The sequence below is a fragment of the Chelonoidis abingdonii genome, chromosome 10 (genome assembly GCF_003597395.2).
Source record: "Chelonoidis abingdonii isolate Lonesome George chromosome 10, CheloAbing_2.0, whole genome shotgun sequence".
NCBI classification, from domain to species: Eukaryota; Metazoa; Chordata; order Testudines; family Testudinidae; genus Chelonoidis; species Chelonoidis abingdonii.
This window is the reverse complement of record NC_133778.1, coordinates 14,317,034-14,333,217: the sequence shown is the minus strand read 5'-3', so window position 1 is coordinate 14,333,217 and position 16,184 is coordinate 14,317,034. Positions and strand designations below refer to the sequence as shown.

Below are 16,184 nucleotides of genomic sequence, written 5' to 3'. Positions count from 1 at the left end.
AGTGACAGCCCCGCCGCTGAGTTGCCGCCGAACAATCACATGTGCTGCCCCTCTCTTCATTGGCCACCCCACGCACCTGCTTGCTATGCTGGTGCCTGGAGCCGGCCCTGGATGTATCACCTGGTAATTGCCCTGTTCAGTTCATTCCCTCTGAAGCTTCTGGCTCTGGCTGTTGTCAGAAGACAGGATACTGGGGTACATGGACCTTTAGTCTGACCTAGTATGGCAGTTCTTATGTTCTTATTATATAAACTGTGCCAGGTATAGGGGTGATGCAGTTTACTTCTTCCCCACAGCAGGGAGGAAGCTCAGAGTAGACTGTGACTCTGTGCTTGTCTTCATGAGGAAAAATGACATGTTCTTCTCTCCTGTTAGCTAAGACATGGTAACTAACATGAGGTTAAATCCTAGTGATGTTAAGGCAGTTTGTAGTTTTACAATGAGTGAGCAGGTTGAGTTAACCCCTCAGCTCCACTGTAATCTTTGCCTTGACCTGCTAACACATATGAAAGCTACAAACTGCCTTGTCTTCACTGGGATTTGAATTCATGCTAGTGACCACCTGTTGGTGAACACAAGGTAAGAACATGCCTTTTTTCTTAGGGAAGAGGCACTCCGAATCATAGTCTGCTTACTGAGGTGCTCCTGGATCAGCCCAGATACGCACAGCCCCTTGTGCAGGGCAGATTGTAAAGGAGCCTCTTAATGGACCTTAAATATCAACAACAAGTAACAAATGGTTAAATGGCTTTATCTCTGACCACCCTTTCCCTCTCTCCACCCTCAGGAATGTGCTGGCTGCATTATCTCTGTTGGAGGGCAAATCCCCAATAACCTGGCAGTGCCATTGTACAAGAACGGAGTTAAAATCATGGGCACTAACCCTATGCAGATTGACCGAGCAGAAGACCGCTCCGTATTCTCAGCTGTTCTGGATGAGCTGAATGTGGCTCAGGCACCCTGGAAGGCAGTTAGCACTTTGGTATGTTGGGACGGGGAGCGTGCAAGGGGTGGGTTTTTTAGGACATTTTCCTCGATTGGCGTAGCTTAGAGGTTCCTTTTGAGTGCTTTAGCGGGCATTGCATCTGGGTTCAGTAAGCACCCTACAACCAACATTTGTGAACTGCTTCATTCCCACTTTCTGCTGTGCTGTTGGATGAATTCTTATATTGCAGCCCTGGTCTGGCCAAGTAGTGACCCATGGAGAATGGGAGGATGTTGTTGGAGATGAGGGGGGAAGGTGACTTTAAACCACCTTTATATGTCCCTGATCCTGAGGCCAGGGTCAACTCCCTGGCATAAATTAAAGCAACCACAGGGCTACTCTGACTTACTCTGAGCTGTCTATGCACCCGAAAAATATTATTAAAGCAACTGAGAATTGCCAGGGAATAAGGACTTCTCAGCAATGCCCCTTTTCCCTGAACAAACTTTCTTCACTGAGAGCTGGAGGGGTGACATAGCAGATGCTATGGCAGCCCCAAAGCATTTGAAGACTGCTGCATTTCTGGAGCAACACGAAGAATCTAAAGCAGAGCAGAGGATCCAGCCCTGTAGTTTATCTGGATGGCTTCTTCACAGCCTACTGTGGGATACAATCAGATTTTCTCACAATGGTGTATCTGAGTTAGATTGAGAAGGTCTGGAGAAGCAGAACGAAAGAACAGCAATTCAATGCAGGCTGTAGACTCATATCTGAGTTTTTACTATTTGCCATTGCAGGTATTTTTTTTTAAATATTCACAGTATTTTTTTCCCCCTCCAACCCTTTAGAAAGATGCTGTTGAATTTGCAAACTCCGTGGGCTACCCATGTTTGCTGAGACCTTCTTACGTTTTGAGGTAAAGCTTGTCTGACAGTGCAAATCAAGTTGTGTGTGCTATCCACAAATCCTTTTTGAGAAAGGTAAAAGGTAGGCTAGTATTCCAGGAGACAGACAGAAACCACTGTGCTGAGTGCAAACATCACAGAGCTTTCAGGCATAACAAGTAGAGCACCTGCCAGGATGATAAAAGGATCCAAAAAACACTAAACCCCTTGGGCACAGATCAGAGGCAGGACACATCCGTTTGCTTTAATACTTTTCTTTATGCCTCGGGGCCAAAAGCACAAGTCATCTGTGATATTCCATCTGATATTCCCGGAGATCCTTTGGTGCATTCTGTGGGGTGTACCCTTATGGTGGAGAAGGAAGTGGTTTGGCATCTGGAAAAGGGTTAGGGTTAGGGAACATGTATCCTGCCAGAAATGACAGCCTATCCTTGTATAGTATCAGCACCTCTGGGATGCAGCTTCTTGCTTGCAAAAGTTCATTTGTGCATGGTTGTGCTTCATGTCCCTATGTTTTGGCGGCTGCTTGTCTCTAAATAGATATTTTACACCACCAAGTGTTTCCAACAGCTAAACTTTGAAACAAGTTGCGTCAGCACACATAGCAGTTCTTAGTGATCACTCTTTGGAGGTGAATGCTGCAAGGAGCTTCTTCACTCCTGAGTGGATAGGAAAAGAGAAGTAATTTGCTGGGCCCAATTTGCAAGTCTGAATGGAATGGGAGATGGGTTTCTTTTCATAATAAAAAGAGATAAATATCAAGATGAAGGGGCACAATATTCACTTTGAATGGAACAAAAAATCTTTTTATTAAAAAAAATGAGATTTCATGTAGACTGTATCCTTTTAGAAGTGTCCTTTAGAATTTAATACAGGATGATCTTTGTATAGAATTTATACCATCCTATCTATTGCTGGGATAGAATTCTCTGGTAAATGCTGTAGAATAGTTAAATCCTACAGAAAGGATGTCATTCTCTGCTAAATTCTCTGAGTTTTTGAGTAAATTCTATATATCCTATTGGTTTCATCCCTATTAAATTCAGTAGAACTTTTCCATTAGGGTAGTTGCACTACGTGCAGTACACACACGGCACTCATAAGTGTAGAGCAACAGTAGAACAGATAGGCATGGAGGAATTCAATATAGAAAAGATCTACTGGCACATATTGTTGCTCTCTTGATTGTATTCCTCAGCTGCTCAATTAAATACAAACAAGAGTCTTAAGATTTGCCAATTGACTTGGAAAACAAAATATTTAACCTTTAGTTTACTTCAGTATTTGCCTTATATACAGTGGGCCAGATCCTCAGCTGGTTTACATCAGAATAACTCCATTGAAATCTGTGAATCTACCCCAATTACAGAGTTGAGGATCTAACCCAGTAAGAATAGGAGAAAACAAGACAATACTGCAGATACTGAGGTCATTTTATCTATTTATCTTAGGCAAAATTTTAAGAGCCAGTATTGCAACTCAAACGATAAGGATTTTTTGACGAAATAGCCTTAAAACACCTTCTTCAAACTTCCTTGAGGATTATACACTAAAATGAAGGGGAGACTGAGAATTACTGAGAGTGCAACATAGAAAACTCCCAAGAATAACAACTTTACAATTCTTTAAAGTTTAAACAATTGTTTGAAAGGGAGATGAATAACTTCTCCTTTCTTCCAGTCCCCCCTTTCCTGTATTGTACTACGGATGGTGGGATTTCAAAGAAAATGTTTTTCAGATAAGGTATTCATGCCCTGATAAGCATTTGGGGAAAGACACAGCGAAACAATTCTCAACAAAGCACACCACATTTTTGATGCACTTCTGCTGTCATAAACATCACCAGCCTATGCAATTTGGGCTCCATGTGACATTGTGGCAGGCAATCGGTTTAGAAGTATCCCTTTTGATAGTGAACGCATAGCTAACATGCACACACGGAAAAAGATCAGAAGTTAGTGGTGAGCTGAGGTGAGAGAGGCTTGGTCCTGAGTGGGAAGCAGTTGCTGAATAGGCATCTCCTAGAACATAAAAAGAGTTTTGCCAACCCTTTAAAACGTTGTATCAGAAAGGGGATCTTTGGGGAGGGTTATGCTATACAACCACACTTCTTTTTTGATTCTTCACTCAAGCACTGTTTTTCCTCCAGTGTTTTCTTGAGGTCACTCAGCTTGTTGGGTAAGTACAATAGAGATTTGCTTTGGAGACCAACTCCTCCTTTCCTCCAGCCAACAGGGGAGCAAGTGGTTTGAATCAGGGCTATGCTTGGATAGTCTGTAAGAGTCAGGTATTCTGAGAGCAAACACTCTGATGTCTAGTTTGCTTGGCTGCTTTGAACTACAAAGGAAGCTGACCTGTTCCGTTTTATTTGATCTCCTTTCTCTCAGCGGGTCTGCAATGAATGTGGTATTCACAGAAGAGGAGATGAAGAAGTTCTTAGCAGAAGCCACCAGAGTCTCCCAGGTATCAGCCTTTGCCCTATCTGTGCCTTTACATCTCTTTTCATTCATTATGCTCATTTCACTTGTACTTCCTTCTTCCCTGTCTCTTCCCATGCAGCCTCTTCCCAGCTGTTTGCTTCCTCCTTTGCGGATGAGGCAATTTAAACATAGTTGATGGCACTTGCCCCTTCGCATCCTTCCCTAAGGGGCAGATTCTGATCATCTGTAGACTGAATAGTAACTTACTGTACCAGCAGCCTCACTGATGCCTGTGAGGCCATTCATGGAATACGGTACTACTCCATGTATATAGGGATCTAGCCCTTATGGAGGTTGGGCACCAAGGTCAAGTGCAAATAGCCGTTTATGGTTGATGCATAAGGAGCCATTATTTAGAGGCTTGCCTTTGTTACATATCCTAAGCGTAATATATTGGGGCTGGTACCCATCCAAGGTAGTTATTAGTGAGAGGTGGCTGCAATTTTGATCTTATCTTTTTCTTTTTAATATCTAAATCCTGTCACTTGGCATCTGTCCACAACTTGGATTTTAAACTGACATCTCATCTACCATTGATTTTTTTTAACTCCATTCCTTTAAATGCATAAAACTTTGTAAAGTTTCATGGTGACATTTAACGTCTTCCCATCTCATGTTGTGTATTCTTTTCTTGTGGCGCAAGGCAAGTGCTGCTCTCTGCTTAATATATTTATCCTTTGGGATCATCGATCCATAGGGCTTACAATGCAGAAGATGAAAGCTGTTTTTTTTCCTTTTAAATGCTTTCAAAAGTTAGTTTGGAGTAATTGTTTTTTTAATACAGGGAAGAGTTTGATCTCAAGTTGGTGAAATTTAGAGGGAGCAGAAAAGTGAAATGGGAGTTATTTCCAAGAGCAGCATACAGCAGGATCTAGCAAACAAAATCCAAGAAATCTGCTTGTTTTGCTCAATTATTTGTTCTGCTGAGTTTCAGCGTGCCTGACACAATCAGTGTTAATATACAATAGATATTTGGGAGGTTGAGTAAGGGGAAGGACAGGAACATTAAACACCTGTGAAATATCCAAAGTTCATCACTGTATGGTAGTCCTATTAACAGTCTCTAGGTTTGGTCCTGACTCTTTTCCTATGTTACTGTGAGTTATTTCCTCTTTCATGTGTGGCTTCTGATCTGAGCAAACCTGCCATGCAATAAACACTTACATCACAAATAACTGGGGGCAAAAAAAAGCCGGCAGTAACTCTTCAGTGACGCAGGATTCTGGTACAGATAAAGCTCATTACGTTTTGACAAAGTTAGATATTTTTAAGAGTGATGGAGTTAGGCCTCCAGCAAGATGAGACAAGTGATAAGACAGTGCTGGTGATAATACCTTTAAAGAAGAAGAGAAGTCAATATAATAATACAGAATAAGAAGAATACCTAGTACATTTTCATCTGTAGGTCTCAAATCACCTTACAAGGCAGGGTGAATATGACTAGCTCCTTTAGAGAAACGAGAAATTAAGCACCAGCTATTCTGAAGAGCTAAGGGCCAGCACCCACAGCTGGAGATAGATTTTCAACATACTAAGCACCTTTGAGAATAGAGCCCAAGGCCCAACTTTTTAAAGGTATTCAGACATTTGGAGTGCTGAGCTTTGTAACCCCTAACTTGTTTAGGAGCCAAAATCTCATTTTCAAAAGAGAAGATTTAGGCAATTAGGAGCCAAAATTTCATTGTCGATCAATGGAGCTATGATACTTTGCACCCACTGAGGCTCTGCTCCTTAGTACACAGAGATTCCTTTGGGAGCTGGGGCTGAAGAATCTTGGCAGTGTTTATTGTATTATATCTATGGGGACAAGGGTGGGGGTTCTCATGCAGTCCCCTGTGGTTGTGATTGAGAGGTGTCCCTGCACAAATGGTACAATGACACTTGCTGTAGTCACTGCTAGTTGGGCTACTGTGATGTATCTCCAGATTGTGAGCCTTATGGCCCTCATCCTGCAAAGACTTGGGCTAGCCCTGTGCTGGAAACTTTGAATGGAATAACAACATCCCTGAGGGCCTTATTTCATTCAGGGAAACGGTATCAGTTGCATCTCCACTAAAAGGGTTTGTTGGTATAGCTAGACCAGCAAAGCTTTTCTAGTGTAGACAAGGACACACATGATTGACTTTACACACCGGGAGTTGTCCTGTTACCGCACACTATCCAACAAAACCTTTCCAAGTAGGTATGTGGCCAACCAGCATCACAGCTTGGTCTGATGTTTATCCACATCACTTTCCATGCGGTTTTTACTTTTTGCATCAGTTCTTCCATTGAAGAGCCTCATCAGGCACTTAGTATATCAGTAAAGTTCTACGAGTAAACTTTCATCCTCCTCAGAAGCAGTGAGAGGAACTGGAATAAAGTAGGTCCTGTGCACACTTAGAAGTGCTGATGAAAAATTACATCAAGACCAAAAGCCATACGATACAATCTTCTAAATTTATGAAGCACTGTAGCTGGTGGCATTGTACTTTCCTGGGAATTTACTCTCGTTCCAATAAATATAAGGGATTGTATTTTGTAGTGTTTGGACCTGCTATATTTTTTTCCCCAGAGGAGCCTTTTGAGCATCCACAGGCTCTCATTTATTGCATTTTATTCTCTAATAAATAACAGGCAGTTAATAGTGGGTGGGACATGGAAAATGTTGAGACATAAAGGTGGCCCAAATGATGCTGCATCAGGAGCTGGAAAGAGCCAGGCTTTGGGAGGAACAGGGGAGGTGCCTTTATCAATCAAAGCCAACAGTACGATTTACGTGTTAAAGATGATCCAATCTAAGTGTGTACGGCACAGGTGTGGGGTGCTCTTCCTTTGCTATTGTGCAGTTTGCTCTGTTCTGTTACCACGCCCCTGTCCTGTTTATATGCAAAGCCACTGGGCTGGGCTGTCACCTTGATGTGGATTATTATTATTTACACTTCACTTTACAATAACACCAGAGGCTCTCATCGGGATTGAGGCTCCATTAGAAGACATGGGGTACAGACAGCTAGAAAGACTTTTGTTAATCTATTTTAGGTGCGTATCTAAACCCCTCCTAGCCTCAGAGGGATGTTTATCCTCTGAACACCCCTGGGAGGTAAAGCTGTGCTATTATCCCTGTTTCACAGATGGCAAATTAAGTGGCTTGCCAAAGGTCACACAGGAAGTCTGTAGCAGAGCAGGGACTTGAAGCCACTCCTCACAAGACCGAGGCTAGTATCCTAACCACTAGACTGTCCCCCCTCTCTGTCCTGCAGGCTCCCTGCCTCAAACTGCTGATGGAAAACTAAGAGTGGGAAAACAAAAAGAGGAAATAGGAGCTGGGGAATGAGGGTATCACTGATAGCAACACTTAGTTACGCAGACCAGCTGCATGCATCACTTGATGGTTCTGTATGATTTTATTTTCAATTATTCTATTAGGGAAGTGGTGGAATCCTCAGAGGTTTTTAAGGTCAGGCTTAACAAAGCCCTAGCTGGGATGATTTAGTTAGGGATTGGTCCTGCTTTGAGCAGGGGGTTGGACTAGATAACCTCCTGAGGTCCCTTCCAACCCTGATATTCTATGATTCTAATCTATAAGATCTGGTTAAACACAGAACTAGAATAGTTATCAGTATTTCCCACTGCCTGTGTACCAAGCCATGAACAGTGGGCAATTTGCTGTAATCATCACTGTAAAATTCAGCTGGGCAGATTGGATTATGGACTAATCCAGGGAGGGGATGGTACGTGTAGCAGGTGGCATGGAAGAAAGTTGTGGAGATGCTTGTGGAAGAAATGGGCGATCTAGTGTGGGAGGAGTGGATCTGTGGAACTGAACCAGTTGGATGAAGGAGGGAAAGAGCTGTGGAAGGCCTTAAAAGTAAGGACAAGACACTTGAATTCAATTCATTAGAGAAGGGGGAGCCAGTGAAGGGATGCAGGGAGGGGAATGACATGGTGACGCGACAGGCAGGGGAGATAGTCTTTTTTTGAATGGACATGAGAGGGGCAATGTGTGGGTATTGAGGAGCCCTGGGAGAAGCTACAGTGGCCGAGAGTAGAGGTGGTGGCAGCCTAGACAGTAGTGTTGCTGCGTGGACTGCGTGGACTGTGAGGAAAAGCGAGATCTTGGCAATGCTATGATGCAAGAAGCAGCTTGGATGTGTGGGTAAGAGAAAGGGCAGAGTCAAAGATGACACCTATGTTTGTGTGTCGGAGTGACATGGAAGGTGGTGGCGTCAGCAGTGGGGCCCGGGCTTTGTGCATGTGAGGAGACAGGGAGACAGAGATAGGGAGGCGGTGGAAGGGGGTGAGCTGTCTCATATGGAGCAGGTGTGCTAGACCGTGCAGGGGGCCAGGAAGAAGAAGAAAGTGACTGATACGGGCGAGGGGATGTGGTGAGAGCCATGGATGAGTAATGGTGGCCTGTTTAGTGGCATATCATCAGTGGGGAAACCTAGAAGTTAGGCAGTGCAGTGGATTCAGCCATGGGATGGGAATTAATTGAGATATGTAACGTAACTGAGTGAGCAAACAGTCAGTAGTGCAGAGTCCTCAGTTGTGCAGATACCCAGTTATGCTATGGACCAGTAACCCAAACCAGGAGGGGGTTATGACGTTCTCAGAAGAGGAACATTAGTCTTGTAGTTAAGACACAGGTTTGGGTGTCAGGAGCCAGGGGGTGAAATCCTGGCTGCACTGGATGGGAGTGTTGCCAACAACTTCATTGGGTCAGGATTCCATCTCTGGGCTGTATTTCTCTTTCTGCCACAAACTTCCGCTTTCACTGTGGTGAGTCACGCAGGTCCCAATTCTGCTAAGGGCTCTGCACCTCTTGTGCAGCACTGATCAGCCTGTGCAAGGCTGGCTTCTTCATCAACCTGGGCCTCAGTTTGTTTGCCTCCGAAATGGGGCTATTAATACTTCCCTCATGGTGTGGGGCACCCGAGATGTTTCCAGTGGCCAAAGGCAGATCACTCCCTCGGGACCAAAAATGCTTCCACATAAAAGTTTTATTTTCTGTCTTGTCCTGGTGACAGGAGCACCCAGTTGTACTCACAAAATTCATCGAGGGAGCCCGAGAGGTGGAAATGGATGCTGTCGCCAAGGCTGGAAAAGTAAGAATTTTGTTTTTTCCTTATATTTAATTTCTCCTATTTTTTATTTTATTTTATTTTGTTTTTACGCTAGGGCGTGCAAAGTGTGAGGCACCTGGGTTTGATTAACGCCTTGGTAGAAGATGTGTTTTTTGTGCAGTGGTGCACAGAGATGCTTTGTAACTGAGCTGAATAGGGATGAACTGAAAACAAAACTGCTTTTTCATGGCTATCCAGTCTCCTGAGATTTCCTTGTTTTTCTGCCTCACGAAGATGGCTACCATTTGTCTGCAGTTTCTGTTTTAAGATTTGCTGTTCTTCCTTTTCTCTGTGCCTTTAGTCTTCCTCGTAGAGTGAAAGAGTGAGGTGAATATATCCAGCATTAGATGACACACATTTCCTATTCAAGGCCTTTGCTTTTCTCTACAGGCTTGTTTAGCATTTCTCTTGATCTGGCACGCAGTATTCAAAAGTGACAGTGCTTCTCACAAGGCCTGATCCAGTGTCTGCTGGAGTCAATAAACAAACTTCTTTTGGGCTTTAGATTGGGACCTAAACAGAACAGGATTTACTGAGGATTTACTGAGACAGATCAGACCATTGGTCCATTAAGTCCATTATCCTCCCTCCAGCAATGATCAATACATGCTGCTTCAGAAGGAAGTGAAACAAATCCACAGCACAGCTACCCCTGTGTAGAAATGATGCACATGGAGAGGAGTAGGAGGGAATTGCCTTCTCCGGACCACACAGACAACCAGATGATATCCTGAAGCAGGAGATTTGCTTTTCATTAACGTTGCTGCAGCTTGCAGTGCTACAGCACAGAAGTTAGTAATGGCCATATTTTCATCCACTAGTCCTTTTTGATGTCCTGCATCAGTAATTGCTCCTGCTAAATTTGCTTTAAGTGCCTGGAAAATTCCATTTTTGTTTTGTTTCCTCATCTCTTTTAATCCCTCCCCATGGGCTTGTTCAGGACTCTTCTTTGTAGTGGACCTGGAGGTGAGCACGTAGCTGGGCATGTTAGACTGGATGATCAATGACTCTTTTTCTTTGCACAGGTTGTCTCACATGCTATCTCTGAGCATGTGGAGGATGCAGGAGTTCACTCTGGAGATGCCACCCTGATGTTGCCCACGCAGACTATTAGCCAAGGAGCCTTGGAGAAAGTGAGTGTTTCACCAACATTGAATAGCAGTTCAGAAAGTAAAGACCCAGAATCACATTTCCTCTTCCTTAGAAGATACTTATATATTCAGGAACATTTAAGCAAGTAATGGTATTTAAATTACAAAAATTTCCAGAAACTTGCTCCTCACAATGGTCCATAATATGGAGCTGAGGTATATAAACCCCTTTATTAAACTTGTGGGACATTGTGTATTAGGCTAGGACATGAGACGGTGGCTCCTTTACCAGTTTATTCCAGTGTACTATTGGTACAGATACTGTTGATTTGTGATGACACAAGTATATTGCTAAATGGCTTTTGGGAAAACTTCAGGCAAAGCACTTCTTTCAAACTTTAAAATACACACTTAACTGAAACCCAATATAACATGGGCAGTTATCTTCAGTTGATAAGAAATGTGAACCACTCCTTCCTAAGCTGTAGGGTGTAACATTCATGGGGTCACCATCCAAGATGTAGAGCAGGGGTTGGCAATTTAGGGCAAGTGTGCCAAAGATGGCATGAGAGCCGATTTTTAATGGCATGCTGCTGGCATGCGAAACCTTAAATTAGAGTGAATAAATGAAGACTCAGCACACCACTTCTGAAAGGTTGCCAACCCCTGATGTAGAGATTAAATGTGGGAGACTCCATTTTCATTCCCATCACCTGAAGTGGACATTCTGGCTCTGGATTCCTCAGGCAAATAGGACAGAAATAATCTCCAAAAGATGTTACTGGTTGTGAGGATGATGGAAAAGAGGATATGGTTAAGTAATGAGATAACTCAAAGGGTTAGGAAAGCCACATTTGAGCTGATCTGTTTGTAATAAATAACATTATGCTGCCTATTTTTTGTAGGTGAAAATTATCACCAAAAAGATTGCACGTGCCTTTTCCATCTCTGGCCCATTCAATGTTCAGTTCCTGGTCAGAGGAAACGATGTCTTGGTAAGAACTCCCACCGCTGGTTAGGAGGAGAATATTGAAAGTGGTTTCAGTTTGCGTCCCACCAGTGCTCCCTTTCTCTGTGTTCACCCCAAAGCAGAGGGGCTAAGCCAATTGCAGCAGCATGCTGTAGTGCATGGGGTAGAGCTGTGCACGTAATACCTGCCTCGTTTGATGGCGTACGGATCTCTGTGCCATTGATATGTCACTCACTGCTTTGTAAAGCACTCTGTGGTCTAGAGTGAGAAAAGAGCTTGTGACAGGGTTGGGACTCACCACTGTGGCACCTCCCGCTGGTGACTCTGGGAATTAGCTCAGTCCAGTGGCATGCCCCCTCCTGGTGGTGTCCCGTCTATCGTCTCGCCCTCGGTTGGCGTGTAGACTCGCATTGCTCCCAGTTTGCGATGTTCTCTTCGAGCCACTGCCCTCCAGCAGTGCCCCTTAGTCCATCCTCACTCCCTTCCGGGTGTGTGTGTCAATCAGCTGTCTCTCTGCACCCCGGCCAATGTGGGCAACTGCACCCCCAAAGTCACATCCCTCTTGGCTGGGGGTTGGTGCAGCCCTAGATGGTCACTCCCATCAGCTGGGTGTAAGACAAGGAGGAAGGCGGGGGACCTAGGCCTGCCCACTACTCTGGGTCCCAACCCAGGGACCCTCTAGTGGCAGCCATCCTGCCCTCCTTCTCTCCCTACATCTGTCCATGTCCCTGAGCTGCTTCCCCTTCAGCCTCTCCCACCACCTAGGTCCTTCCCCTCAGGGCCTGCAGTCTGGCAGACACCGGCTGGAGTTCCCTTCTGCTCCCCTGGGCCTGCCCAGCACTGCGCTGTCCCAGCTGCTAGTCTCCCAGCTCTGGAGACAGACCTTCCCCTTTCAAAGGCCTGGGACAGACTGCCTGCTCCCTCCTTGAGCAGCCTTTTTAAAGGGCTGAGCCTGGCCCTGATTGGCTGCCTCCAATCTGGTCCCTGATTGGCTCCAAAAATCCCTTTTCTTATTGGCTGTCTGTCTGCGCAGGCCCACTGGTCTGCTGCAGCTTAAATTCTCAGGGAATGGGGCAACCGCCCCACTACAGAGCTCCAGGCCTTTAGAAGAGAACCTCTCAGGTTTTCCAGTGAGACTACAGAGCTCCATCTGCCTTCACAGTGTTGCAATTTGTAGATGAAGCTGTGAAATTGCTGTCTGTCAGCAAATGTTAGTGTGAGACTGTGCTCAAATCCTACCCAAATGGATCATTTCCAAATGTGATTTACAGGAATGTGACTCATGCCTCATCTTATCAACTGAGCGTAATCTTGACTTTATCCTATACCCACTGATCTTTTGGTAGTCTGGATCTTTCCGGGCAGCATGCTAAAAAGCTAAAAGGACAATATGAGGGGACGTGAAAGGGACAAAACAAGTTTGTGGGCCACTAAAAGGTTATCTTTAAATAGTGTGGTATTACTAGCTATTAATAATAGATATAGTGCAAATGTCTGACCTTTTGCGACCATCATTAATGGGTGCTTTGCTTGCTGTCACTAATGGGGAAAGTCAAGTGAGTTTGTGACTGGAAGGGCAGCTGAGAGCTGTGGCATAGCATGGGAGATTTTACTAGATTAGAGTGTTGTTGGTCTGCACAAGATCTGGTTGAACTACTAGTTGGGGAATGGATCTTTCCAGCCCTGTCTGACCTTGTTCTCTTTCCTCTTCTCTTGTGATCTCCTTCTCTTTTCTGCCCATCTTTTCTCTTCCTTTATAGCCCCAGTTCATTCTTGCTGTCTCTCATGTATCCTGATTCCTCCTATATCCTCAAACCTCATGTGAGATTCTGTCATGGGCATGACCCATCTTTGTTCTTAGCTTTTGTCATTAAACAAATTCCAGCTACGGGCCCAGATATTCGTTTTCCCAGATGCTTACCCAAACGCACCTTCACTCACAAAAGAAGGACTGTGTGGTCATAGAAAGAGCAAAATGGGCATTAATGTTTGTAACTAGCTAATGGTGGTTCCTCGCTTTCCCCGGCTCTAGTCTGGGCACTGATGTATTTGAAACCAAGGCTACAGTGTGGAGAACACAAGGCAAATGTTCAAAGGCGACTGGGGATTTTGGGTGCCTCCGTTCTTGGGTGTCCAACTGTATAGTGCTGAGTACCCACCCTCTGAAAATCAGACTCCTTTAAGACATATCAAGTGTGCTCCCAGTACTCAGAATCTTTGACCACAATTCCCATGACTGCGTGTGCCTGTTAGATGGGAATCTGGAGAGATTTCTCACCAGCTACAGTGAATGCTACCCCAAGAACCCTGGAGACTAGCTTCCAGACACCTCCAGAGCATGCTTACACATGTGAATTAGTATTCCAAGGAGGGGCTTTATCTCTTTGCTTAACAAATCTGTGGCACTGAAGTATCTACTCTTTACCTCCTCAGGTGATAGAGTGCAACCTGCGGGCTTCACGCTCCTTCCCCTTTGTGTCCAAGACGATTGGCGTGGACTTCATTGATGTGGCCACAAAGGTGATGATTGGAGAAAAGATTGATGAGTCATCCCTGCCTACACTGGAACGGCCCATTATCCCTTCTGAATATGTCGGGATTAAGGTATGGCTTTAAAAAACAATGGGATGAAGGAAGGAGCAGAGAATTTCCACTGGTGGGGGCTGGGGGGGGCACCTGTTAATAGGAGTGATGTTATGATCCCATCCCTTCACTACCTTTAAATTAATAGGAAACAATCCTGTCTGGGAAAAGAGATGGGAATGCAATAGATCTTTTCAATCTTTTATTACAACAATGGCGGTGGGTGGGAATTATGCAGTATGAGAAGAATCAAAGAAAATGTTACTCATTGACACAATGGTCTCATAGACATTTGCGAGGTTTGACTGTCATGAACCATCTTTCAAATTAGCTTCAACCTGGGCTCTAAATGTGAATATCCAAAATTGTATAGCCCAAGTTTAAACCTCTGGCTAGTGCTGTCTGATGAGTGTGCACAAATCTATGTTCTCAGTATCCCAAAATTGTATGCCCAAGGATTTAGGAATGGAGTTTTGTCTGTTTAAAATAAAAGGTGAGAGGTATCTCCATTTGAAAATATGACTAATACACTATAGGTGAAATCCTGGCCCCACTGAAGTCAATGGCAAAACTCTTCTTGACTTAAATGGGGCCAAGATTTCACCATACTTAAGTCTACGCCTGTACATATACCTAAATGATAGTTACTCTAGACATATTCAGCACACATCAAGAAATAAAATTCTAGTATAATGTGGAAGAGAAGTGCAGACAATCTGCAGGATGTATAAGTAGAAATGTGTCTAAATAGAATATTTTTCAAAGTTCAGAATTTTCAGAACAGTTATCCAGACTTTACATTTTTTGAGAGCATATCTTGTATATCCTTAGATATACAGGGAGTGAATGCAACTTCCTTCTACTAATCTAATGTCCAAAACAAACTACGCTATCCTACTAGAATATAACGGAGGTCGATGGCTGACTTAGATTAGCCAAGTAGTCACCAAATTGCCATACCATGAAGAAGCTTCACATTTTGTTTTATATCTGTGGTCAAGTTTTCTGAAATTAATGGTTTGGAGTTTTACTAGTTTATCCCATGGATCCTGCAGTGTTACATCTCTTTCAGGAGCTCTCCGAGATTTGGTCCTGGGAAGCTCTTGCATTGCTGATGTGCTGTGCTTGTTTGGTACTGTTAAATTTAAAGACTTGTTAATAGATTAAAACATTTTGAACTTTGAAAAATATTCTATAAAGACACAATCCTCCTCATACATACCTATATTTTCTCTATGCCTCTGCCACATTTTTATTTCTAGGAATATTTGCATGAAAATGGGATTTTGCTTCTTAAACTGCTCTTAAAAGCTCTGAAAAAAGACTGTAAAAATGTTACCTTCTCTCTCAGTAGATCTGCTCCCTGATGTATTCAGAGCCATAGCTTCTTGATTTGGGTGACTGACATATATTTTTGCTGTGTTTCACTGCAGAGCCAGCACAGCTATTAGAGCTATATAAGCTATATAAGCTATATATATGAGCAATATAAGAGCTATATTCAGCAACCCAGGATGCTAGCTGGCAGGGGAGATGAGCAGTCCAGAGTGCTGCCTGTCAGGGAGCCAGCTGCTTGGGCTGCCCAGCTCTCTGGACAGGTGGTTCTTTGGACTGCCCAGCATCTGGAACTGGCTGCTCAGGTTGGACACCCAGGCAAGCTGCTGTGAAGCCAGGGAAGCTGGAAGCCCAGAAGAGCCCAATTGGGTGGCGAGGAGCCCGGAGCCAGGGAGCCCAGGGAGGTGGCTGAGTGAGCGGGCAGGAACCAAGGCAGCTTTCCATGGAAAGTTTAGTCTAAATTGACACAATCCCACGGAAAGTGTTTATTTGAATGAAACAGTATTTCCTGACTGAAAAATGCCCCATCGCAAAAATATCTGACCAGTGCCACTTAGGGTACGTCTACACTATGGAATTATTCCGATTTTACACAAACCGTTTTTGTAAAACAGATTGTATAAAGTCGAGTGCACGCGGCCACACTAAGCACATTAATTCGGTGGTATACGTCCATGGTCTGAGGCTAGCGTCGATTACCAGAGCGTTGCACTGTGGGTAGCTATTCCGTAGTTATCCCATAGTTCCCACAGTCTCCCCCGCCCCTTGGAATTCTGGGTTGAGATCCCAG

At 44.1% G+C, this 16,184-nt stretch overlaps 1 protein-coding gene across 1 annotated transcript in view; it reads left to right on the top strand.

Annotated features, from left to right (window-relative positions):
- The window catches only part of CPS1 (carbamoyl-phosphate synthase 1), a 127,894-nt gene that overhangs the window by 93,936 nt on the left and 17,774 nt on the right, over positions 1-16,184 (top strand). The window contains exons 26-32 of the mRNA XM_032765033.2: positions 788-982; positions 1,774-1,841; positions 4,218-4,293; positions 9,320-9,397; positions 10,441-10,548; positions 11,412-11,501; positions 13,910-14,080. Coding sequence (XP_032620924.1) covers positions 788-982; positions 1,774-1,841; positions 4,218-4,293; positions 9,320-9,397; positions 10,441-10,548; positions 11,412-11,501; positions 13,910-14,080 — 786 coding nt within the window. The remainder of the gene's footprint in view (positions 1-787; positions 983-1,773; positions 1,842-4,217; positions 4,294-9,319; positions 9,398-10,440; positions 10,549-11,411; positions 11,502-13,909; positions 14,081-16,184) is intronic.